The 27,015-nt window shown below is 41.8% G+C and overlaps 1 protein-coding gene across 3 annotated transcripts in view; it reads right to left on the reverse strand.

Annotated features, from left to right (window-relative positions):
• Positions 1-27,015, reverse strand: part of DCLK1 (doublecortin-like kinase 1) — a 347,554-nt gene that overhangs the window by 63,407 nt on the left and 257,132 nt on the right. Inside the window, exons 5-7 of one of the 3 annotated variants that reach the window (XM_010835611.1) lie at positions 22,444-22,538; positions 7,249-7,336; positions 4,485-4,590 (exon numbers count right to left, since the gene is read on the reverse strand). In XM_010835611.1, the coding sequence (XP_010833913.1) occupies positions 4,485-4,590; positions 7,249-7,336; positions 22,444-22,538 (289 nt within the window). Of the gene's footprint in view, positions 1-4,484; positions 4,594-7,248; positions 7,337-13,629; positions 18,504-22,443; positions 22,539-27,015 lie in introns of those variants that run through there. The other 2 variants (XM_010835610.1, XM_010835612.1) reach the window with 2 other exon arrangements.

A 27,015-nucleotide genomic window follows, 5' to 3' on the forward strand; every position in this document is an offset into this window, starting at 1 on the left:
GTCCACCGTAAGAATAAACACGTCATGGCTTGCTTTCAGTTGGTAAAAGAAAACATTTGGCAAGAAATAAAACCTCAAACAAAGTATCTGCCTTCCTCCATACTCTAAACTCTGAGGACCGCTGTGCCCGTGTCAGCATCCAGTAGGCAGGCGCGTGGTTCTTTGTCGGCTGCACGAGTGATAGGAGACCTGGCCTTTGACCTCAAGGAGTCTACAGTTCAGTGTGTAGAGGACAGAGGACACCTGGGTTGCTGGGGAACATCCAGGCCGTTTGCTCGTATGTTCCTGAAATTATAGCCTTGACCGTTCCTGCAATCATAGAAACCTCAAAGGCCAAAGCCAAAGTGGCAGCACGAGACAAGCTTGGTTTTCCTCCTTGTCCATAGGAGCTCAGTTTGTAAGGTCATGTTCCTATTCAGTTTGACCCCAGGCTAGAGCTCGAACTACTAGGGAGAAATGTCTGAACATTACAAATTGGAACTAAATCTAGCCTTTCAGGGTTGTACTGATGATGGTTTGGAGAACGCTATCTTGTTTAACGCGATGATTCCGGGCCCCAGGACAGTCTTCTCACCGCTTCCCTCAGCCCTGGAGGGCTGCAGAATGCTAATGAAAAGGGCACGCTGGACCAAAGGGATTTTTGTCGTTTGCTCTGTTTTGATGATTTTTATGAAGATTGTGTGGAAGAGGAAACACGGTTTCCCAGGCATTCTTCTGCCGCAGCCTTTATTGACTGTCATGGCGATCCTTTGCTTATGGGTGAGGTCCTCAAGCCGAGCGGCGGTGTGACTCTCTTTGTGCCCCGGAAATGCCCAGCAGAGGCCTGAACTAGCAGGGCCTCCAAACACGTTGGTGGAGCTGGGAGAACTCCAGAGGCTGGTGGCGCTTAGGACATGACAGGGAGACCCTGTCTCCTTGAGGAGTGAGTCCACAGCAACCTTTGCTTACCCAGTAATTAAAGCTGAATCAGGGCCTCCTCTGTGAGCAGAGAACGGAGGCACCCCAGAAGCGTCCTGTGACATCTCCGGAGTGGAGCTGTATTTTGAATTTGAACTTGGGCCCTGTGGCTATCAGGGGCCAGAGCATCCTTAGGGAGGAAAGCACACTGTCAGCTGAGAGACACTTAAAATCCTTCCCATTGACTCATCCTCCAAATCTCACTTCAGAAGCAAATGCCTCCAATTACAGGTGTACAGTTCTTCAAACGTCTGAGGACTTTCTAGGTGGATGTACCCATGTCGCTGATACTGCAGTCTCAGCTCATTCTTTGGGTTTGGGCCTGTCTCACACCATTGCCAGAGCCAATGCTTTCAACGTGTAGTTCTTTTATTTGATCCTATTAATATCCTATTAATTTTATTTATTTTTTTGACTGTGCTGGGTCTTCTTTGCTACTCAAAGACTTTCTCTAGCTGTGGTGAGCAGGGGCTACCCTTCATTGAGGTGCGTGGTCTTCTCATTGTAGTGGCTTCTCCTGTTACAGAGCATGGGCTTTGGGCACATGGGCTTCAGTAGTTATGGCTCGTGGGCTCCAGAGCGCTGGCTCAGTAGTTGGGGTGCACAGGCTTAGCCACTCCGTGGCATGTGGGATCGTCCCAGACCAGGGATTGAACTGGCGTCCCCTGCACTGCCGGGCAGACCCCTAACCACTGGACCACTGGGGAAGCCCTCAACGTGTAGTTCTTTGAGTCTCCAGGTGGAGCAGGGAGAGAGGGAATCATGAGCGGCTACAGTTTTAACCCAGTTGAATCCTGTGCTGCCAAAACATGCAAGCAGTCAGGTCGGGAGGAGGGCCGGGAGCCACCCGAGACACCATGCCTGCTTACAACCGCATTACTGGTACCCGTGGCTTGACTGGTAATTAATCCACACAGAGCCAGGAAGCCAAGGACAAAGGGCACCTCATCTCAAGCCCTCTATCCATCCTCGGACCTCTTCTTAGCGCATTTCAGCCTTGTGAGTTTTCTTTGAGGCCTTGAAAGCCTCGACAAAACAGCTTCTAAAGTTCGCCAGCATCCTTCAGCACATCCTAAGGGCTCCCGAGGCCACTGAAGACAGCGCTACAGGGATACAGGCAGAAACCGAAATGGACCTGGCAGACCCCAGGATGGGATGTGTTGACACAGAATCGGGGGAGGGATGCGATGTCACCGCATCCATTGTTGCAGGAAACCCTCCCCTGTGACAGATCACTATTAACAGGAGGGGTAGACCTGCTCTTGTTCATCCACATCCATCCTTCCAAATACGGCATAAAGTCCCCACACAAGCAGTGTGTGCCACTCAACATTCTTAGCCCCCTTTTATTTTCCTGGACCTCTGGAAAGTATTAACAGATTGTTCCGGGATACTTCTGAGGAGAGGGGGCAGTTGCCATATGTCCTGGTTCAGCAGGAGCTGAATACTAACACTTCGGGAGCAACCTGGTGCTTAGACTCTGAAGGCGCGTAAGAGACCCGAGATGCAAACTCCTACAAAACGAACGCAGTCTAAACCAGAAATAAAGAAATTAATCCGGGATGAAGAAATGAGAAATTTCTATCCGGGAAGACCAGGGCCGTGGGACTAAGATGCCATCGTGATCTGAGGACGGGCACACGCCAGACTCAACAGATGACGCCCCTGGCAGGGAACCAGGCCCCCGCGGGGGAAGAGCACCGCGATGCCAAACACGGGGTTTTCTGCTGCAGCACACATTACATTTAGAGGGGTTGGCTTTCCTATCAGTAAAAGCACAATGAAAAACAAAATCACATACACACACACTTCCACCCATTACTGTGAGAATGGCTTTCCCGATTTCACTTCTGTCTCCTTTGTACAGGGACAAACGTGATGTGTGTGACTTCGGGCCTGGTTGGAGGCAGAGGAGGGTGGAGCAGAGTGCTCCAGTGGCGCGGGGTTTGGAGCTGAACTAGCATCCATGCCTTGCCAAATAGAAATACTTAACTATCTGAGCGCTTACTGATGGGCAATTAGCTTCTTCAGGCGTTCTTTATATAAAATGGAAATAGTTCCAACGCCATGGTATTATTATGATAGGTCAATAAAATATCCTCAGTTAAGGCCCTTGTATATAGTTTACGTTCGGTAAACAGTGGCTGCTCCTGTCTGGGGAGGCGTGAGGCCCAGAAAAGTAGTGGGGCATTTTCTATGTTTGTCAGTCACGCAGCAAACTGTCCAGCTTTGTGGTGGGAGTGGGGCGGAGAGGAGGAGGGGGAAGAAGGCCTGGGAGGGTCAGCTAAGGTGATTCTCAAGCTGCTCCTCACTCACGCCTCTCCCCACCAAGGAGTGGCTGCTCGAGGCGGGGTGCCACCACGTCCGCAGGAATGGCTTGGCCCAGCTGGTAGGCTGGGAGGGGCCCAGTGTGAGACCCACTGCTCCAGGGGAGCCTAACAGGGGCTCCACTGCCTTAGTCAGGCAGAGGGTGAAGGGAAGCAATTCAGTGGACACTGGCCAAACTCAGGACCCTCGTGTCTGAGGCCCAGGCAGACGTTCAGCTCCAAAGTGACTTGAATCTTTGTTTCTAAGTCAAAGGCCTTGCAGAAAAATAAGTTCCGGGCTCTGCAGGTTAGAACTTTTAGTCTGAGGCATCTACTTCAAACGGAGGCAGAGCTTAGAGCCTTTGTGTTGAGAACTCCTCGGGTGCGCAGGCCGGAAAAAAGCACTGGGGAAGAAGATGCTCACCCCAGCCAGCCCCTGGAAGCCAGCGGACACGCTCCCTTAAGGAGCGAGGCACGTGCCTCCGGCTCTCCAATACCCTGCTCACCAGCCCTGAGAAGAAGCTGCTGGCCGATTGGTTCCTCCTGAAGTAAGGAATTTCAAATCTAGAGCTGGGCTCAGGTTTTGAGGCGGCCTTAATCTGGGCTATAACTATAACTTGTAACTTCTCCAACTAGTAGCCCCTGCTACTGTCCTTGATTAAGTACTGAGATCCTAGGGATAAACCTTTCACTCTAAGCCCTCCCCTTTGGCCCATAAGGGGGCCTGGCTCATTCATTTTAAAACATTTTAATGTATTAAATGCTATTTTTTGTGGGGATCAGTACAGTTGCATTGTGAAGCTTTTTGAAGTTCTTATATTTAATTTTCTGACATATACATGTGAGAAATATATCAATACACCTAAGAATGTTCTGACATTTACAAAATGTCTCCCAAAAATGTAGAAAAAACGATTAAGCTTTTTTTTTTTTTAAACAAAATAAAAGGACTTACCTGAAAGAGCTGGCAACATTTTGCTGAGTACATTAAAAAGAAAAATCAAAGCTCTTAATTTATAGATTGTTCCCCCAGAAATCACTACATTTTTCAAGTCTGTTGTTAGATGAGCTGTTCTTTCTTTTACCTTTTTTTTTTAACATCTGGAGTTGAGACATTAACCTATTCCATATGTGCCTCAGACCGCAAATAAAGACACAATCTCGGAAAACATAACCCCAAGTGTTTCCTTTAAAGCTCGATGCAAATGATATCTTTCTCACCTTTCTACACATTCCTTGACAACAGCAAAATTTCCATCTCCTATTGTCCTTCCGACTTTATATCGTTCTGTTATTGTGGCTGGAATCTGGAAGCCTTCCTCCGACACTTCTGAAAGAATCATTAGTATGTTTTTATTGGTAGAAAAGGGAACACAGATGTAGTGCCTAGGAGACGTTTAGAAGTATCATCTAATAGACTGGCACTGATTCAGAATCAATATGTCATTTTCTGGACAGGCAGGCCAGTCTCCCACCCCTAGCCCCTTGCTGACATTGTATAATCAACTGTTTCTACTAAGACAAATGATCAACTAAAAGGAAATGTAAAATCTACGGGGTCCACTCCCACCTATGTAAGACCAGCTAATGCTTTCTGCTGAAGCAGGTTGTCTGAGGAGGAAGTTTTGCTTTTCATTTCATGCCAATCTGATCAATAGCATTTATGAATACCCATGGTGTTCAGAGACATGACATTCCTAGGTAGGGAGGAAAATGCAGTTTGTAAGGGACTCTGGACCGCTTGACACCATACAAGCATGAAAAATGCCTGCTGTTTGGACACTTAGCTTTACTACATCCTGAAATAGAGATCTCCGTAAAATTCCTTATGTTAGAACTAAGCACTGATCACCGCCCCTCCCCAGTATCAATGAGCAGATTTTGGACAAATGTTCTCACCAGCAACCTGCGTAGCAGATGTTGAGTTAAAATTGCAGTATCTATTATGTCTGCGAACAGAACAGTTTTGTAGTTTCAATTATGTTAGTGCCACTAACACAACGCATTTTCCCCCTTAAAATGCATTTTGAAATATTTTACAAATGCCTAATAATGCTTTAAATATCTAAGGTCATAAAACTAAATAAGCCACACTTAGGTCACATAAATATCGTGGATAACCTTTAACATCTTAGGGGTATAAAAAGCCTTTTATAGCCGGGCTCTAAAATTTACATGCTTTAAAGTTATAAATCCTGGCTTCTCCCTCAGGCAACCTGAATACAAAATGTGGTGGAAGCCTAGTGCGTTTTCTAAATGTGCTCCTTCTCTGACCTTTAATCACAAACCAAGACTAAACATTTCTTCTCAAAATAAAATTAAAACCTTAGGTGGCAAAAGGGCTTTCTGGGCAATTTTCGTGTTCTCATTGAGTTTAGTCTGCAGGGCTGGAGAACGGTCAATAGAAGCTCACAGCTGGCAGGCATCTGCTATAGGACCTTTATTTACTCTGTTTTGCGATCATCTCCACCCTGCACCACTCTGGATGCTTGAGTGGATGGGATTTCTGGAAAGTATTGTACAAATGTAGGACATTTGCTGCTGCTGCTTTTGTCCTTGGCACTCTGCAACCTCTTTAAAGGTGAGCTTTTACTTTTAACCCCCTAGAAGCCATCTCAGAGGCCTCTGAAGAAAGCGGGAGCTGGAGCCTTTCCTCCACTCGCTGCTCCATCTCACCCCAAAGAAGCCGTCATTTTGCCTCCGTCTGAAAGATGCAGCCTAGGGATTTTTGTCTGGCTTATGGTTATTACAGGAGATGGCTGGAGAAGTTTCAAAGCCACTGTAAAGCACCCGAATTTACAAAACATCTCTCGGATGACACGGTCTTAAGGCTCTTTCCTGCACGGATAATAAAATTAACCATCCTTGTCTGTTGGAGGCAAGTCCGGTTTCAGATGGGAAATGGAAGGAGATGCTTCTGTGTTTCCATGAAGGGGACACCCATCTGGAGCACATGGCTTGGTTTTTTCCCCCCTGACTATATAAAAATGTATCTTTTAGGCCTCTGATTAAGAAGACGTAGCCACGGGCTTAGTCAAGGACCATTTTGTTTCATTAAGTAAATAAAACACATTGGAACAAAAGAAGACTTCTGGATGGCTGAATTTCATCCTTCTGGAAATACCAAAAAAGTCTGATATTGCATGGTAGTCAGGAAATAATCCTTGGGTCAGTCATGTATCGCATACAACATAATGAAGTGTTTCCCCCAAGTGGGACTTTATTGGAAAATTAAATCCTATCCCTTCAAACAAATAAGGGGTACTGGTTCTCTAACAGTGGCTTGATTGTATCAGTTTTATACCTGAGTTCCTAAATACTTTCCCATAATTGATTTTAGCCTGACAATAACCTCCAGGGAGGAAACAAGCATGTATTAGGATAAAATCTCCATTTCATAGAAGAAAAACTAAGATGCAGAGGGCAGGAAAGGCTCATCCAAAACACTTCAGGAGTTAGCAGGAAACACTCATTCCATAACCCGAGTCACATGACCACTTTCTAAAGTGAATTCGAGGGAGGTCCAAAGAATATTTTTGCCATTTGCCATCAATTCAGTCTTTTTGTAAAGCCAGATGTTCGCATTTGACTTTACTGAAGTCTTAGTGCCTCTGCAGGGCTATCTCAGTCAAAAAGAGTAAACATGTCTCTCTTGTTATAGAAGTGCACCGAATTTGGAAAACAAAGGCAACAGTTAGCCCCTTTTATTTGCAAGGAGAGCAAGAGCTGGCCTTCTAAGAATGCTTACACCTTTGGAGGGTGGGATAGGTCTCCACATTTGGCTGACTCCCTCTTCCCAGCCCCAGAGAGCAGATACCACCCCTGGTGAGAGCCACGTTCGGTCCCACCCCCTTGCAATGACCCTGAGCTGCTTCAGGGTCATTCTGCTGGAGAAATGTCAGTTTCCTGGACTAAATTTAGCCAACCCATTCTCCGTCTGGGTACAAGATACGCCTTCTCCTTGGACACCACATCCCAAGCTTACCACCTTCTCCGGGTCCGTCGTTCTCGTCCATCGAGCTGCAGACTTTGGTGGATGCAAGTGAAGTGGAGGAGCCGCCATGCTGAGAGCTCTGGAGGAAAACGGAAACAGAGAATAAAAACTGTCGATCCTGCCCCATGTCTCCAGGTGCTGTGCCCAGCCCAGAAGCTCGGGCAGCAACTGCGCCCACTGCCCCGGAGGGGACTGGTCTCCACGTCCAGAAAGGGAGGTGCTCGACCACTCAACCGGGACTACCGCTCCCCACCAGCTTCTTAACCAACGATGGGTGGTGGTAACTGTGCTGGGCTCATCCTTGTCGATTTGGATGGTCCACGACTTTCATTCCATTTTCTCAAAATTAGCATCCTGTTGCTCACTGTTTAGGTTTGGCAGATTTGAGGTGTCTCACCTCACTCTTCCACAGTCTATCTGCAAACAGCCTTCTTACAAGTGGTCACTCTGATCTTTTTTTTTATTCTTACCATAGAAAAATGTTTTTCTTCAGTTTGATTTTTATGGAATATCCTTTTAAAAAAATATTCAGCTTTGCCACATCCTTGGGGAAAGATTAAAGAGTAGGTTTGTTAATTCCACTTTGTGATAAAGACATAAGCACTAAGCAAGTTATTGATATGTTGTTATGTAACAAGAAACATTTACTTATTATAATTACTTTTCTTCCTGAGGCAAAGATGAAACTAAAAGCCTAAGCCTTGTGATTCAAATTCTGGGTGTATTTGGACTCAAGATCCCTGAGAGCAAACAGGGTAACAACTATATTATAAAGCTCAGTGGGTGTGCTAAGTCGCTTCAGTCGTGTGTGACTCTTTGCGACCCCATGGACTGCAGCCCACCAGGCTCCTCTGTCCATGAGATTCTCCACGCAAGAATACTGGAGTGGGCCGCTATGCCCTCTTACAGGGTATAAAGCTCTGAGGACAAAACAATACCAAACATTTAATACTGGGATCAGCTACGAGGCAGTAATTTAACAATGAATCTTTCCATCTCTGCATCTATTCCTTGAGAAAACAACGTGCACATATCGATGCTGTTTCTAAGTAATGAACACAGCTTGTCCTAAAAGATCCTCCTTCTGTTTGCCTGGGTTTATCCACTTGGTTGGCCCGATGGGAGCCAGGAGGCGGTGAGGGGCGGCATTGGCTCGGGGTGCCGGCTGTCTGTGGAGCAGAGAGAAGGGAGAGAGAATCTGTAGCTGAATTAATAATGAAGTGGCGAGAAGCAATGTTGACCTACTTTTCCTCTGCTTACCTGTCTCCCTTCAACCGCCTCCCCATGCCCTCCAACCTTAAGTGTGCCCAAAGCCGGAAGGAAGAGTTTTACATACAGTCGTTGTGCCCAACAGCACCTTGCATGGGAAATTCAGAGGCTTTAGTTTTCACCCAAAGGATGAATATAACTGGGCAAATGCTACTTCAGCCATTGCGGGACCATTTGGGTCAACTGCACAGCATTCCCCGGGGTGTGTTAAGTTCATCAAAGCTGACGAACCGTGTTCCATGGGACAAGTTCGTCAAAGCTGACGAACCGTGTTCCATGGGACAAGTTCGTCAAAGCTGACGGCTGCCATAATGGGGGCGAAAGTTAAACTCACAGCCATGACAGATCTGCTTCCTCATAAGACTTTCTGGAAGTTTGGTGGTTACTCTGGAAGTTTGGTGGTTAGTCTAGTAGTTTTGTGATTATTCTAGAAGTTTGGTGGTAGTCTGGGTCGTGTGCCCTTTATTCTCTAGGATCGTAAGAATCCCCCATCCATCAGCCTAGCCTGGTGACTTGAGCTGTTTCCATCCTCTCTCACTCAACTCCCCTTGTGGCCAGCAGCGCCCATTCGTCCTCTGTCAGGTCAGAAAGAGGGATTCAGATTGTGACCCTGTCAGATGGCTGTGACACTAACTGTAGCCACAGCCAACTCTGTCCAAGGCACTGTGAGTGTATGAGCCTCTGGGCGTGCTCGTTTATGAATGTCTGTTTGTGAAAACCTTGTATTTATACTACTGGAATAGGAGGTTGAAACAAGGCAGATTTACAAGGTCAAGGTCTGGAGAAAAGAAACATTAGTGCTACCACATTTGAGGGGAAGGTGTGTTTTCCAGAACAGGGAGAGCTTTTATCCCTGGGGTCACTGCTTTTGCTGTAGACATAATCCTGTTCCAAGCAGAAAAACTGTAAAGAAATGTTTACAACGTAGAGCTTCTCTTCTGAGCCTTTCAATCCTCGAATTTCTTCCAGCAGCATCACAAATGGTGTTTAATAATGCAGACACATTGTGGTTTGGGATGGCAGGTGCTGTCCCATCATATGGTGTTTTAGAATACAAAGACACATTCTTTCAGAATCAAGCATTCAAATTAATAGACTAGTAGTGTATTTCCTAGCAAAGATGCCTACAACTTATGGACTCGATTCCAAAATCTTGTTCTTTTAATAAGAACACCAGACACTCAACACAGAACACTCACCCAAATAATGTGAAAGCATTCTTTTAAACTGTAATGTTTAATAAACTTGCTGGATATTATTCACTAAACTGCCTTATCAACTAATGAATTACATTTTCAACAATGCCACCAATTGTCTGATGCCCTGAACGCTTGCTACAGTGCCAGCTGTGTTTTTCTCTGCCTTATGAACAAAACCCCTCAAGGTTTTAGGCTCTGGTTTTAAAAAAAAAGTAGGGTTAACACAAGTCTGCTTATGCTTAAAATTGCTTATTTTCAACTTTACTTTTCAAAATGTAGACCAGGTCATTTCAAATTTCATGCTATCTGAAGGTAACAGACAGTTGTAAGAGGACATTTAATTACAAATACGGTACTCTAAAAATGGAAAGTTCTCATTTTGTTCACTATGCTCAAATACAGTAAAATAAATGTATTCAATTTCTCGTTACTTCTGCTTTTCCTCAAAGAAGTAAAGTGGTTAAACCTTATACACCTTCCAAGACAATGACCATTCATGGATTCAAAGAATTGCAGAACTGAAATGGACCTTAAATATTACCTCTTCTATCCTACTTCCATTGAGAGACCAAATGCCCACTATAAAAATCCCAGGGTCAAATGGCCTCTGTGCAAACAGCTCCAGTACTGAACCCGCTGTTTCCTGAGGCGGCCCGCTAACTGTTAACAGGTGAGTTATGTGCCAATGATGCCCCTTTACACTTTCCGTTTGTCCTTCTAATCTCGCACCTCTGGAGCCACCCAGTACACTGCATTTCCCAACAGGACAAGGCTTCCAAAATTTGGAAAGAGCCACTGAACCCCTTCTGTGTCTTCTCTTTTTCCATTTCAATAATCCCAGTCTCTCTGGTTATTTGTCGTAAGACAGGACCCCATGACCCCTTGATCCTCCATTTGTCAATATCTCTGGTTAATGCTGGTGCTCAAAGCAAATGAAATATTCTAGGTGTGCCCTGACCAACACACAACAGAGAATGGTAGTGTTTTCTTCTTTGTGAATAGAATACCAATGCACTTAAAGATCATATTGGCTTATAGGTAACAACATACCTTTTAAGCCTATACGGTGTCAGATCTCCATATTCTGTATTTGAGAGGTTAGTATTTTGGGTCGAGTCTAAGACTTCTCAGTTATTCATGTTAATGTCGAATTTATTACATTCCTATCCTTCCAGCCTGTTATTTTCTGGATTCTCACTTTATTACCTAACATACTGCACTCTCTCAGTTGAAGCCATTCAGTAATCATCATGGCCCTCTATGTACCCTCGTCACTACTCCTAAATATACTACTTTAGACAGACTGTGAACATTTTGATTATTGCCCTAAGTCTGATTGAAGGACTTTGAACCTAATACAGGGGAAATGTGTAGTTCATGTTCTTTAGAATTAACCCAATGAGATGAATCAGTCTTATTTATGACCTACATAGAGCTGAAGAGTCCACTTACATTTTGCCATGCTTATAAATGAAATCAATTTATTAATTTTTTTCAGAGAACATAAACCATTTCATAGTATACATGATCATAAGATTTTGTGTTTGCTTCAATCAGTTTGCTAATTCCAAGGCATATGGTGTATAGTGAAAAACACAGTTATTTTATAATTTAATGCAATTGGCTGCTCTAAGACATACTGTGACATTTGAAATGTCATCACCTCGAAGCGAATTTAACGGGAACCAGGTGGACAGGTTGCTGGCACCTGGATGCTTTTATGGCACACCTTCATAAAAGCACTGCCCTAAGTAAGAACACATCCGAAGTGTAGCTATTTAGCTTGGGATCATATAACAGATGGAGAACATATCACACTTTTTGAAGTAAGTGAGAAAGCTGACATAACAGTTCTAACCACATTTTACCAAGATGTATCTGATGACTATGTGATAAAAAAGTTCATTTCAAATATAAACGGTATGAGTTACTCCTGCCATTTGTATTCATATTATTGGTGTTACTCAGGTGGGGTCCACACCAAATAAGGATTACAGAAATATCCAATCGATCCGACTGATGTAAGCAAGGGAGAAAAATTTCACAAGATAACTTTAGCTCGGTCTTGATAATTGTATTATTAACATTTCACATTTTGTCTTGGGATATGGTTATTACTCTGGTAATTTTTTTTTTTTGGAAAATGGCAATATAATATTTAAACATCAACTGGATCAATTTTATAAAGGAAACACAACCAACAAATAGTTAACAAACTCTTATAATTGTCTTGGTGATCCTGACTTGAGGTCTGTAGAATCTCTAAAGATGACCTCATGTAGCAAAATTAATTCATAATCTTGGTGTAGAGAGCTTGAGACCCAAGGGACTGTGTGTGCAAACAGAAAAATCATACATTTACTTTGCAAGTGGGTAAAAAACAATAAGTTGATGACATCAATATGCAATAATTAATAAGGCTCTATTACTTGAAACAAGGCACAAAAGAAATTTCTTTTCCCAAATTCCTTTGTCTGCATTCTCCATAGAATGTTTAAACCTAACGTTTATGGCACAGGCAACCTGTGCATAACTCAGAATGAACAGTGAAACATATAAAAGCTTGTTATAAACAAAGTTTTTAAAAGACTATAGAACTGGTATTCATGAAATTGGTTTACTTAGAGGAAGAGAAAAAGAAAATGAGAATATTGACATTAAATCCATGACAGCGAAACCACGGGAGCCAAGATATCAAAAGTAAATGTATTTAGTTATGACTCTGTCAGGCATTCTGCTCTGCCTCTACTACTTCCTTCTCCCAAAGAAGGAAGCTAGTCACTACTTTTTCAGGCATGTGCTCCATTATATTTTAAACTTTATATTCAGAAAGTAAAGCACAATTTGGAATTTTATAAATTTGTAAAGTGAAAATGGGACCTCCCTAGTGGTTCAGACGGTAAAGTGTCTGCCTATAACGCGGGAGACCTGAGTTCGATCCCTGGGTTGGGAAGATCCTCTGGAGAAGGCAATGGCACCCCACTCCAGGACTCTTGCCTGGAAAATCCCATGGACGGAGGAGCCTGGTGGCCTACAGTCCATGGGATCACAAAGAGTTGGACATGACTGAGTGACTTCACTTTCACTTTCAAACATTCCTTCCAGTTGTACCCATTACTGTTTTCAGCATCCACTATATTTGGTGTCCATGGAAATAATAAAGAGAACCAATTAAAGCAAATTATACTTTCAAAGTTAAAATGAACCTAGTAAAAGTGTGTTAGATTTAAAACTTGTATAGAATTTCAGACTTCTATAATAATTTTAATGTAAATAATTTTTTCCAACTAGAATATCATATTATGAATGAAATAGATTATTGGTTTTAATTCTATATTAAAGTTGGGCAATCAAGTATTTTATTATATATTTATTATAGTTATTTGATTTTTATATTATATAAACATATAATAAAACATTATATATTTATTTATAATAAATACATAATCTCATTTGGTGCTTTTAAAATAACTTTCACACACACATGTACCTATATACACATACACATTCTTCCCCCTGCAAATTAGGCAACCTTGGGAAAAATGCCTTCATGCCTAGGAGAAAGTATATTTAAAATTTCTTTTTTTTTCAAGAGAAACAGTTGCCAATTTGTTTGATATATTCACTCTTAGGGCAAACCTGAGAGGAAAGGAATGATTTTACTAAACCCAAGTAAACCAGAGTTCTTCGCCAGATAGTCTTATTTCACTGTTAACTGTCCGTATCTGATACTTTGGATGTCACGCGCTCTCACTCTGCAGTCTCTTAAGTCTCACCTACCGATGCTAATCACGTCACCAAACACCATAAATACGATAATGAAGGTAAACCTTACTCCACACAGTCATTTCATTTTCAGTGTCTACTTACCAAGTTTTCTGAAAGAAAGTCACTGAACAACACAGGCAGTTTTTCCTGTTTATTATGCAGTTATTCTAAGGGTAAGCGTTAACAACATTGAGAGGAATAACATGGTCCAGTGTGAAACACGAAGTACAACATTGTACAATGAAACCACAGCACAGTGATGGAGCTTTCAAAACCGGGGAGCTCAATGAAACCTTTCAGCATTTCACTCTATAAAACCCTGCTGATGGCCTCAACGGACGAAGTTTTAAAACCTGTTGCTGTTTAAAACATTTTAACACCAAATGCTCTTTTTTAAGAGAATACATATCCAGGCAACTCAAAATGTAAGCAGGAAATATATCAACCTCTTTATAAAAATTTTATCCAAATTTGCAACATTCATAGTATATTTTGAAGTTAAATGTTCTGAGAATAAACTTGATTCCTTGCTTGTTGATGAATATAAACTCAAAGAAAAATCACAAGAAAATTAAATTTCATAGTTCTTTGTCTACGACCTTTCAGATACCTTCTACCCTAGCTTCAAAACCATTTTGTGGCCATATATAATATAAACACCCATGTATTACATGCATCATTTATACTATCTTGGAATTTATCCATCATCTTTACTAAAACGAACCACATTTTAAAGACACTATATATCATGCACCCTGAAAAATTATAGCTAGGGCCTCAGATTTCCTATCTTTTCCACATGCGTTACAGGTACAAAATTACAAGTATTTTTCAGCTGACAGTATAACAAACTGCATCAGGCAACTGGTATATTGAATTCAATATATCTCTAATTTTCACACTACACCTCTGTGGGATACTGTTGTTACTGACATGCACAATTAGAGATGCTAATCAGGCTAATGCAAATATGCATAAATAGACAATGTATGCATATATAGTGTATTCACTCAGTTAACAGTTTCAAGTGTGCATATATTTATATAGATATATACACACATGGCAAGTATAGTAAGGTTACTACTGAAAATACATCAACAGTTTTGAATCATGTTTGAAAGAACATACAGACCTGCCTTATAGGTTATCTGGCTTTGTTATGAAACTTAGTTCAAATCAAATATAGTTTGGATTTTCTTCTGTTCATGTTTCAGTACAATACTCAGCTACTCACAACCCTATAAATCAGCTTTTTTAATGAATATTGATTGACAATTGCCACAAATCATACACATTAGAGAAACATCAGTGATAGTATATAATCACTTTAATAGTTGACTATCAAGTCACAACAATATAAGCATTAATGAATGCTTATATTTAATAGTTAATAAAGCACTGAATTTGTCTGAATTTGAAATTTTTTGTTTGTTTATCTGGTTTCCAAATTGTTTAAATCAGTACATCTGTCTATTATTTGGAACCATTTTGCCATGCTAGTTTAGCAAACTACCTTTGAACTTAAACATGCCCCAATTAATATGTCATGTGTAATGATTTATGACACAAAGGTTTTACATACAGTTCCACAAGAGCCAGTAACTTACAAGGCTGTGTCACAAATACCATACTTTACTATTCATGGTCTATAAATATACACAATACTTACATAAGCACACCCATTTACACACTGACCCTTGCAAATTTATATGAATGCCTACACACCTGGGTAGATACATGCCACATATGAAAAATTTGGTAGTTCAATAGCTAAAATGTATGGAATTATTTTTCAAGGATATTATTCTATATATTAATTTGTTTTAAGAAATGTGGTTTTTAGATTTCATTGTTTTTAAATGAAAAAAAAAATCATGTATAGATTTACATTGGATGTAACCAAAACCTCTGCTGGTTAACACAGGGAACCCATATGGCAATTGAATGCTGGTTCAAAATATTTTTAGAAGATACTTGATTTTTTAAAATATTTAGATGAGCCAATTTAAGAACACAGGGGTGTGTGTAAATGGGTGGACCTGAAACTTCTTAAAAGTCTACGACAGTATGAAGACATGGAAATTTCTGCCCCATCCCACCCCCACCTAATTAAGCAAGACAAAGAAGAAATAAACCATGTGGCTTTCAGAACCAGTCTTTTGAGTTCACAATGAAGTTTATACTTGATAAATGATTAGGATTTGCCTTTCTAAATGCTAAAAGCAGGAGTATATTTATTACATTGTTCTCTATGATGACTAAAGGAAAAAAAATAAGTGCAAATGAAAAAAAGTATCAAACTGTTACCTAGAGCGCAGTGTCTTCACAGAATATTTCAGGTTTACCATAAGGACAAAAATGCATTGCTTTTCCTGGAGGTCTCTTCTGCCCAGGAGAACAATTTAAAAATTCAGTGTCTAATATTCTAAAAAGAATTCTGTAAGTAAGTAAATCTTAAGTGCCTATAAATCATCAATTCAGTTCCACCAAAAAAACTGAAAACATCTAGTTTGATGCTAAGGATTTTTTCATATATATTTCTGTTTTAGTATAATGGAATTATGCTCTGCACAGAAAGAGATCTCAAAGTCTATAAATGGTGTGCTGTTTCAATCTCTGAGGGATTTTAGTTTCAAAAAGTAAATGATATATATTGCCTCTGAACAGTCCTTTAATAAAAGTCATATGTTCAAAAGATTAAATGCTGTGGAATAGCATTTCCCTCAGAACCGCTTGAATGGAAAGTTGGCCATGATATCTATCGGCAATTAGCACAAGTCCAGTTCCTTTTTGCCGTGTCTAAACAAAGCCCTGGGCTTCATATCAGTTGGCGATATCTGCCACTTACCCAGAACAAATAGCGTTTATTGGACCTCTCTAAGCAGTAGCTGTCCAAAAGATTGACAGTTCAGGGAAGTTAAAATTACTAGAATTTATTTTTGTTCTGGACTATCTGACCCCCACCAGATTTAAGGTAACTGTTCCATTGCTTTCTTTGCATTTTTGACAGTTCAGTCAAATACATACTAATCTTTTATGGACTCAACTGTATTAAGTAATGCATTTTACGAAGACATAACTAGAACAGACACCAGCACAGGCAACCTCACAGATGTTTACTGTTTCAGCTAAAACAAAGCAGTCTTTTGATCTCAGCAGGAGTCTCTGTTCACAATTTCTATTGGAAACAGTTTTAAAACCTGAAGTCTGGAACAGGTATTATTATGAACTGTTCTTTCAAGATGGAATGGTTCGGCTTGCGGTTCTCAAATAACCTGCCAGAGAAGTGTCTTTCTCTCCAACAGACAGGATAATAAGGCACTAATTATTACAAGGCTAAATTTTCAAATGCTGTTAGGTTGCCTGGACTTTTTAAAAAATATTCTTCTTCTTATGGTTGGAATATTTTATTCACTTGGAAAGTGAGATAGTAGCATATGTAACTATAAACCAGATGGTAAAATTTGATAGTTGAGCAATTTATCAAGGAGATAAATTGATAACATTTAAAACATTATATGACAACTGAATTTCTCTCCATCTTGAATCAAACATTTTGTTTTTAAATTCAATTTTCAAGTAAAATTTTTTGGGAAAAAAAACAAGTACAAACCTCCAAATGGCATCATTCATTGTGAATTTATCACCTACTGAGATATTTCAAGCCTGTGAAATAGCAAAACCATGCTACACAAGTCTTAAATCGTTAGTGTCTGAACTAGTAAAACTAAATGATCACTAGGGCATGGCTTAACTACAACAGACCATACACATTAAATTCATTCTTAACATTCAGCTTTAAAAATAAATGTTTTATGTTTAAGCAAAGCTGACTATAATTTTTAAATAGAGGACTAGGAAAGCAGAATTAGTAGGTTAATGCTTAACAATGGGTTATAATCATAGACTTAGTTTAACACGAAGGAGTTTTGCATATGAAAATTTCCAAAATACCAGTAAGATCCAGAATGTATCCAAATAGAGATTTGGCTATTTGGGACCTGATTTATATAGTACTGTTTAAGAGAATTTTTGCTTTTCAAATTGGTTTTTTGGAAGAAGTCCAGACACATTTTTTTTAGGTCTGTATGTTTAAAAAAAAAAATTTCATAACTTCAGCCTTTATACATTTGAAAAGTTGCATACATGATTGTAAGGAGGAATTATATATTTTATAGTAATGCCATTAAACAAGTTCTTCATGTTTAATCTATGCTTATGCTGTTTTCAATGAAAGATAAGTATAAAGAGTAAAATTTACTTTTAACAACAAAAATAAAGTTCCTAATGCTTAATGTAAGTCTTCACGAATTGTATATTTCACATGACAGTTTCTCCTCATATGTTAATCCACATATGAGGAGTATGATAAGTAGCTCTGAATATTGTCTAGGAAGAAAAAGAATTCTAATCGAATACTTGTATTAATTTGCAATAAAAGTACTTTAAAAATCAGCAATCCAAATTTTATGAAGACTATATAACTTTAGGAGAAAATGTCTGCTTAGTGCCATTTTAACCTGCTTGGCCAGAAAATTTGCACAGAAAGGTACAGAAAAATTGTATCTACATGTCTACTTCTGATTAAAAAGAAAACCCCATCTAAAGAAATTATGACTCTGTCTTGCTACACCATTAGTTTGTTCTGACACTAAGATCGGGCCCATATATGAAATTCATCTAGAGCCAGGTCTGGCACAAAAGCCTCACCAATTGAGCCCATTTGTGTTCAGTCTCCTCAATCAAATTAATCAAATCTCCTCAATAGGAAAAAAAAAATAATCTCCTTCAAGGATTAATATGAAATGCCTGGATATTTCCTTTTATATGATTTGGGGTTTATCATTTCAAGGTATGCAAAACTCTTTTGTGTATTTCGCTGTTAGACTTTTGCTTAGGAAACGTGAAACCTTCACCCAACCACAAACCATATACACTGCTCCATTGTCTCTTTTACACTGAGTCTCCTACTGAATCCAAATCATCCGAAGAGAGGGGGCGATACAGGTCCTGTAAGACGAAGGGCGGTACAGATTTGTTTACTTGGGTTTCTTAGGTGCCCTGTGGCTCTCTCAGGAGTGGAGCAACACCGAATGGGCATCCTTGGTTTCTAACGTCATTAGACCTTCTAAAGTCACCACATTTGGATAAGAGGAAAGATCACAGCTGAGAAGCCATCTAAACAGATGCAAAGGATGCTATTTTGCCTTCTTGGCTTGAGCTGCTCATGAGCTTTCGCTTTCCTTTGTGCGCAGTTGAGTTCTACAGCCCGAGGTCTGTCAGTGCCACCCTGCTACTATGTGTTAAGGCAATTCTTCCTCAAACACTTCCATCCCATTCTGGGAAGAAGAGGAACATGCTTACCTCACACAATAATTGATTAGGAGCCCCAGCGGGCACTCAGCAAATTCCGGTCCCATAGCAGCAACCCAAAGGTTGCATTTGTGTGCTGCATACACCCAATAAACACTGCGTTTTCAAAACAATATGTTTGGAAGACAGAAAGAACGTGAACTTGACCTCCTCGCTCCCTTCCCAAAGTTCTTCCTGGTTACCCAAAAGCTCACCCGTCACCTCCCCTCTTCTTCCCTCCGCCTCCTTCTGCTACAAGATCCTTCTGTTTGGTCGCCAGGCAACCAGCTCATATCTACAGAGAGTGTCTAGAATCCTGGCTTCCTTTCTAATTTGAACCACCCACTCCTCACATCATCTGACTGATCAGATAATCTACAAAAGTCAGCCATGTGGGAGTATAATGGGGAGCTTCATTCGACCTACACAATGTAACACGTTTCTTCCTGATGTATTAAGGAATGAGACCCCAGAAAGTTCATGGATAGAAGAGATCCTCCAGGATCTGCTTCTGTGACCAAACACTTCTAGACAGCAAATTTAAATGACAGTGTTTAGGAAAAATAGGACAGTTACTCGGTACACTGCCATCGGGGTTTTCATCAAGAAAAGTATCTGGCGTGCAGATTCCTATTGTATAGGACTATTCTAAAATATGGAAGGAGGTAACAAAATGTAATTTTAAGGGAAGGAAAAAAAGCTGATTAAACCATCGTAAATGATATAAATAAAAATATAGGTTTTTTTAATTTGTGAAAAAGCAGTCAATGTCTCAACAATCCTTAAAAAAAAAGCAACTTACATTCCTGTGTTTCAAAATGAGGTAGGAAGTGTGAGTGTGTGAGAATGTGTGTGTGTGTGTGAGAGTGTGTGTGTGAGTGTGTGAGAGTGTGTGTGTGAGTGTGTGTGTTGGCGAGAGAAGCAGCCAACTCATTTTCCTGGCCATGTTGCTAGGCAACACAGAAGGAAAAATAGAAGTAGCTACTGTTTTCCAATTTGCAATAAAAAGAGTTATATTTATTCTTTGAAGTGTCTTCTTTTAGCACTTGCCATCTTTCACTTATTTCAGTATTTCCTGCATAGGAGTACAGCCAACCATTTGAGAAGAATATTAACCAAATTTGAAACAGGATTGGTTTTTAGGGATATTCTAGGCTCATTTTAACTGGGAGGGATTATTTGATGTAGTTGCCTCCACACCAAGATGAAAGCGCCTCTCACTAAAGCAGCTGGGAATGTTTCTACTCGTTGACATGGTACATGGATGGAGGATGTTCATTTATGGCCTAAATTCAAAAGCCTGGAAACTAAACCATCTCTAAACTATCTCGTGCTCTGCTCACAACATGTGATTAATAACTGTTTTCAGATGATGATAAACCTTTGTCTCCTTAAAACAAATGGGATTGTTTTTTCCCTCTCAAGTACGGGGCTGGCATTGGTAGCTTAAATGACAAAATGAAGACTCTCTAAGAGGACCATCCCTTATAATCACTTTCCAAGCGCTGGCAGTGTTAATTACATAAGCCACCGGCCACACAGCTGCTCGGAGCTGGATGGAAATTTTCTGCCTCAGTTGGACACAGTTGTAGTGAAGTAGGGAATACAGAGGGAAGAAGCAGCACATTCTAACCTCATTTGCCAACAAATGGACAGCTGTGCCAAGCGTTTTATGTCCCCAAGATGGAAGTCTCCTCCATATAGCCAGCAGGAGAGACGCTCAGGTTGCTGGCAGGGAGTCTCAAACACTCTAATCTAACCTCGACAGCTAAGTACGAGCTGAATCCCGAATCTAATGTAATTAGTCCAGAGGATGACGAGAGATTTCAATGCCAGGTATACTCTCCAGAGTATACACTTCAAAAGAGAGACTGTTCTATGCGAGAGGGCCCCATCTGACCTATTGTTTTTTAAATTAGAAGTTTACTTTTATTTTATTTTTTGGCCTTGCTGTGGGGCATACAGGATCTTAGTTCCCCAGCCAGGCATTGAACCCATGCTCTCTGCATTGGGTGCATGGAGTCTTAACCACTGGACCACCAGGAAAGTAAGTCCCTATCCTATTTCTAATGGCTTGCCCCTATAGACGGGGGCCTTGCTGGGGAACATTTATGAGAAAAGAACCACTCATTACCCCTTCCTCCACTCAACCACAGACATCTGGGAGATTAAGTGAATCTGGACCTTTCTTCTTCTAGTAGGTCACTAATGATCTCTATACTTTAAAATGCCAAATTCTGTGACCAAGAAGAAAGCAGAGGTATTGCACTCAGATGGAATTGGAGTAATGATAACGTTTTCTATCTGGAAAGAGTCTTTTGTTTTGTTTTTTTGACTGGGGCCTGAAGAGGACCGCAGACTTACCTACGATAACACAGCCATTTAGTAGAGGAACTGGTGCCCAGCTCCAGGCCTCACTGCATCATCTAAACAAGGCAGACCTGACATTAAGAGGGCCAGCGGAGCAGGATGATACAACCTGCTATGTTGGCGGGCCAGGCTCCAAACGGATTAGGGGTTGACTCAGGTCCCCTGCCCACCACTTTAGAGGGTGTGTGAACACAACCTTGGCAGGAGGCTTGCAAAGGGGTGCTTCCCTCTCGGAGGCAGTGTAAATGTATGCAACGTAGAAGTCTCATTTTAAAGCACACAGGACAAGAGACCAAATTCAAGAATCCAGGTTTGAGTTCAAAAGTTGTCAAGGAGCACTCACTTATTAAAATGTTCAGGGAACAGCATCCTCAGAGCTCCTATGAGCACACATCCCTCCCCACTCGCCTATGAAATCAGGACACTGAAAGGCCCCCTGTTGCCTCCACTGTACCATCTGCCTCCTCCGCATCCCACTACTTTTATTCTTGCCTTGATCCTACTGGAAAATTAAATCAGGTTGTGAGCGGATCCAAACAGCAGCTCTCCCATCCAGAAAGAAGAGCTAACCCCCAGCCTCTCCCTTAGCAATGGGGAAACTAACACCATTTCCAGTAGCTTTTGACTCTGATCTCCAAACTCAATCAACATCTCCATTATTACACAAGAAGCTACAAGAAACATGCAGGTCGTGATGAAAGAGAAGGTGCTCAGTGTGGGTTTCATTCACAAAAACACAGGTCACACGTACGCATCTGTGCAGCACAGACCCTCAGTGGCTCTGGATCACCATCCTCTGCCATAAAGCAAGTCCCGCCAGGGCCCGCCTACCCTTCAAACCAGGCACTTTCCCTTCTTAAGGAAGGCTGGTGACCAGCGATCAGGCCTCCAGTGAAAATCCTTACAGCCCAGGAAGTTTACAAACCAGTGCCATTAAAATCTTTGTGTGTTCCCGACAAAAAGAGAAAGGTGTTTAAAAGTGAAGCAGCAACTGTCTGTTCTTGGAATGAAGATCAGGACAATTTTTACTGGGAAACTTAAGGTCCCAAGTCCTAGCTAAGAGAAACCAGAGCCAAAACCAGCAACCCACTGTCGGTCACCTCCTGCCCTCACCTGGTTCTTCCTTAGAGACAAGCAGCCCTAACTCGAGAGGGCTATTTGCTGGCACTGTGCCATCTGCACCAAGACGCGGACAGGTCTTAAACGAGGAGCTTGCTTATTCTCTTACCCTCTGCTTCCGCAGGCTTCCGGGGCTGGTGGGTGACGGGCTGGGAGACTTGCCCGAGCGCGGAGTAGAGAGCTGACTACCCGGGGTTCCATTAACTGGAAGCACAGAGAATCACAGACAGAAAAAAAATGGCTTATTAAATAATTCTCCTGACGAATCAGCTTCACAGAGCAACAAACAATTAAAAAGGGGCATTTGCTAAAATTCCAGACACCTTTTTATCTACGGTCCTGAACACTAGCTTCAGGGAGAAACCTTCTTCAGAAATTCACTTGTTTTGTGAATCCTGTGTTAAATATAGCAGCAGGTTACATAGAAAAAAAAAAAAAGTACTTCGCACAACTTTTCTGATGATTTATTAATGATGCTTTTAACTGTGTCCACAGAGATCTTAGGCATGTGGTTCTGAGACATTTTTCAATGGAATTCATGCTTAATAGTTTAGCTTCCTAGTACAAGCCAGTGGAAGTAAGTATTAGCACAGCTCATAAGCAATATTCCCAGTGACCTGTGAAAGCAGACTGCTGTCTTTTTAAGAGTTAAGAACTCAATTCAAGTTAAGTTCCTGCATCCACTTGTGCCCTGTACACCCCAGCCTAACTGGGAAGGACCTGACTCCAGCAGGACGAAGTAATTGGCACAGACACTCAGAAACTCCTCACAGTTAGTTTGTCCTGCTGTTGAAGAGAAAACTGTTTTTTTTTTTCTTTTAAACAGGTTTAAATCACCAGAATCAACCTGTCTCTCAAGACTGCTACACATTATCCCTAGACTGAGTCAAAGTCACAGAACTCAAGTAAGTCATCCTTTCCTCTTTGTAGCAGTCCCTCTAAACTGACAAAACACTTAAAAGACATGACTCTACAAAGATGTATCGAGTCGCCACTATTCCGCCTATAAAAATGTCAACTTTTCTTTTGTTACATGTTTTACATCCACAGCCCAGGAAGTCGGGTTAGCAGGGAGAGGCACACATTCTCCAGGGTGCAACATCAACATTTTTCCATGAGGGAGAGAGCGATCATGCATTTAACTTACCTTCTATGAGTTCTAACATGGACACAGTCTCAGTGGCTAACCTGACAAGAGCAAGAGCGAGATCCCTTCTCAGCACTAAACCCAGCACCGCAGAGGGAGGAGGAGGGAAGCGGCTGGATTAGTTAAGGATGGCTAAGGCTGCTCCCAGAGCAGGCTGAATGAGAGGCAGGATTCATCAGCAGATGCCTTTCCTGCGTAAGGCTGACGTCTTCCAGGCAGCAGTGGGAGGTGCGGGTTCTGTCTTAGGCTACATCAAAGGTGTCAATTAAGCCTCATGCCAACGCAGAACCACCACAACCCCCACCGCACCACGGACTCCCGGAAGCCGAGTCCTTTCAGGGTGCTCCACGCTGAATCATAACCAAGTGCCTCTGGGGGCAAGAGCCCCCAGTGACTCATATGAAAATCACAATGACAAGACCTCTTCCGAAGCCTGGTGACTCTCCGGGAACAAGGGGTAATAAGTCCACCCTCAGAAAATTCAGTGGCGAGGTGCATGTTTATTGATTTTTCACACGCGATGTTTGCACCAAAGCTCAGGGCCCGTGCGTGTGGGAAGTTCCTTGTTTTGTCATCTTCTCCAAAGACCTTTAACAAATGTCACAGAACTCATGCTGTACTAATTTGTGTTTTGCCTTTGAAATTTATTTGGTGACTCCATCTAAAACACACCCAACCACACACTTTTTTTTTTTTTTTACAGATTGAAGTAGGAAGCCCTGAGAATGCTTTGATCTGTGTGCCTTCTCTGGTCCTGTCTTTGTTGAATGAGCCTGCTGCCTAGGCCTCCCGGCACGGCCCTGCCCAGCCAGTGACTCTAACAGGAAGGCGTCTGAAACAGGCAAGGACTCAGGAACTGTGGGCAGAGGCAGAATCTACAGCTAATAAGGCAGGAGATCCCCTAGGGTTGACTGGAAAACAGGCTCTGGAAATATCATCTTTGCCCACATTCTACATCACTGTACATCTTTACATCACCCCTACTCAGACTCGGAAAAAAATGAGCAAATGGGAAAGCAAACACAGTACTCACATTTTTTACTTTTGGGACTCTAATCTCAGCCAGTGGAACATTAAAAAAAAAACAAAAAACGATAAAGTGCATGCCCAGTAGAACTGTCTTAGGAATAGTCAGCTTAAAACAGCAAAACAAAACAACAACAAAAATGTGCATCTACTAAGTACTCACTATTCATGCATCTCAGCTTATCGAAGACTTATTTTCCATGGACTAGTTAATACACTTAAACCTTTTATATATACACACATATATGTATATATGGGGCTTCCCAGGTGGCTCAGTGGTAAAGAATCCACCTGCCAATGTAGGATGGCATCCATCTGTGGGTCGGGATGATCCCCTGGAGGAGGGCACAGCAACCCACTCCAGTATTCTTGCCTGGGAAATCTCATGGACAGAGGAGCCCACTGGGTTATAGTCCATGGGGTCACAAAGAGCTGGACACCACTGAGCAACTGAGCATGCATGCACCTATTGTCTATTTGCGCGTGTGCACACACATACACACACACACAGTATTATCTCACTGAACTCTCAGGGTAACTCTGTGAGGCAAGCAGCGTTACTTTACAGATGCGGAGGCATAAAGATGATAACTTGACCAGTGAATACAGGGTGGAACTGAAATCTGTGTACTCTTTACCCCCACCTTCCCCTACAACACCAGCCTTCTAACCTGAAGGAAAACTACACAACTCAACCCGAAATCACAACAAAGTATTCTGAGAGGGGGAGCACTGGGGGTTGCTCTTGACCCCCAGTCACCCATGGGGTCAAGACTAGCCTACAACCTATACAGAGAGGGTAGCAGGTAGTGAAGTCATATCCTAAGTGTTAGTAGCAGTTGGCCAGGTAAGTAAGGTAAGCCTTGCTCCAAGGCAAGAGGACCACCTGTTTCACGGCTGGACATGGAGGAGGGAGCAAGCATGGCACTTTGAAGGGGCCTCAACAGGTGAGCACAGCAGCAAGTGGAGTCCGGAAGGAAGGACCTTATGAATGCGGATGGAGGAGGTGGCAGGGGTCACATAATGCAGGGTTTTGAAATTCAAGTTAAGGAGTCTGGTTTTTATCCAAAGCACCATGAGAAGCTATTGAATGATTTTAAGCTGGAACCCAGGGGATCAGATCTGCATTTTAATAAGCTCCGAAGAGCTCTTAAGCTGTCAAGAATGGATGAGAGGGGAACAGTAACAAGAACAGGACATCCCTTAGTCAAATGTCCAAGTGGGAGAGACTGAGGCACATTTAAGGGTCTTGTGGTCAAAGAGATGGGGTGGCTTTATCTTGGGTAGTGCACTGGAGGTGGAGGGAAAAAGAAACATTTCAGAGAGATTTAAAAAGTAAAAACAACAGGACATGGTAATCAGTTGGTAAAAAGGATTAAGGCTAGAGGACTAAAGTGCAAGTCCCTCAGTCATGCCCAACTCTTTGCGACCCCATGGACTTAGCCCGCCAGGCTCCTCTGTCCATGGAATTCTCCAAGGCAAGTCTCCTGGAGTGGGTAGCCATTCACATTTCCAGGGGATCTTCCCAACCCAGGCATCAAACCCAGGTCTCCAGTCTGCAGACAGATTTTTTATTGTCTGAGCCACCAGGGAAGAGACTTAAGACTCAACATTAAAAAAAAACTAAGATCATGGCATCTGATCCATCACTTCATGGCAAACAGAAGGGAAACAAGTGGAAGCAGTGACAGATTTTATTTTCTTGGGCTCCCAAATCACTGCCGACAGTGACTATAGCCATTAAATTAAAAGACACTCCTTGAAAGAAAAGCTATGACAAACCTAGCCAGCATATTAAAAAGCAGAGACACCACTTTGCTGACAAAGGTCCATATTAATCAAAGCTATTGGTTTTTCCAGTAGTCATGTACAGATGTGAGAGCTGGACCAGAAAGAAGCTGAGTGCCAATTGATGTTTTTGAACTGTGGTGCTGGAGAAGACTCTTGAGAGTCCCTTGGACAGCAAGAAGATCAAACCAGTCAATCCTAAAGGAAATCAGCCCTGAATATTCACTGGAAGGACTGATGCTGAATCTGAAGCTCCAATATTTGGCCACCTGATGCGAAGAGCTGACTCACTGGAAAAGACCTTGATGCTGGGAAAGATTGAGGGCAGGAGGAGAAGGCAGTGGCAGAGGATGAGATGATTAGACAGCATCACTGACTCAATGTACATAAATTTGAGCAAACTTCGGGAGATAGTAAAGGACAAGAGAGCCCAGTGTGCTGCAGTCCGTGGGGTTGCAAAGAGCTGGACAAGACTTAGAGACTGAACAACAACAAGGCTAGAAGAAGAGAGAGTTTGGACATATTGAACTGAAGCATCATTGTATGTATCTCTTTTTTTTTCAATAATGTTTTATTTTTTTATTTTTTTTAAATTTTATTTTATTTTTAAAATTTACATAATTGTATTAGTTTTGCCAAATATCAAAATGAATCCGCCACAGGTATACATGTGTTCCCCATCCTGAACCCTCTTCCCTCCTCCCTCCCCATACCATCCCT

The sequence above is a fragment of the Bison bison genome, unplaced genomic scaffold (genome assembly GCF_000754665.1).
Source record: "Bison bison bison isolate TAMUID 2011002044 unplaced genomic scaffold, Bison_UMD1.0 scf7180017864048, whole genome shotgun sequence".
NCBI classification, from domain to species: Eukaryota; Metazoa; Chordata; class Mammalia; order Artiodactyla; family Bovidae; genus Bison; species Bison bison.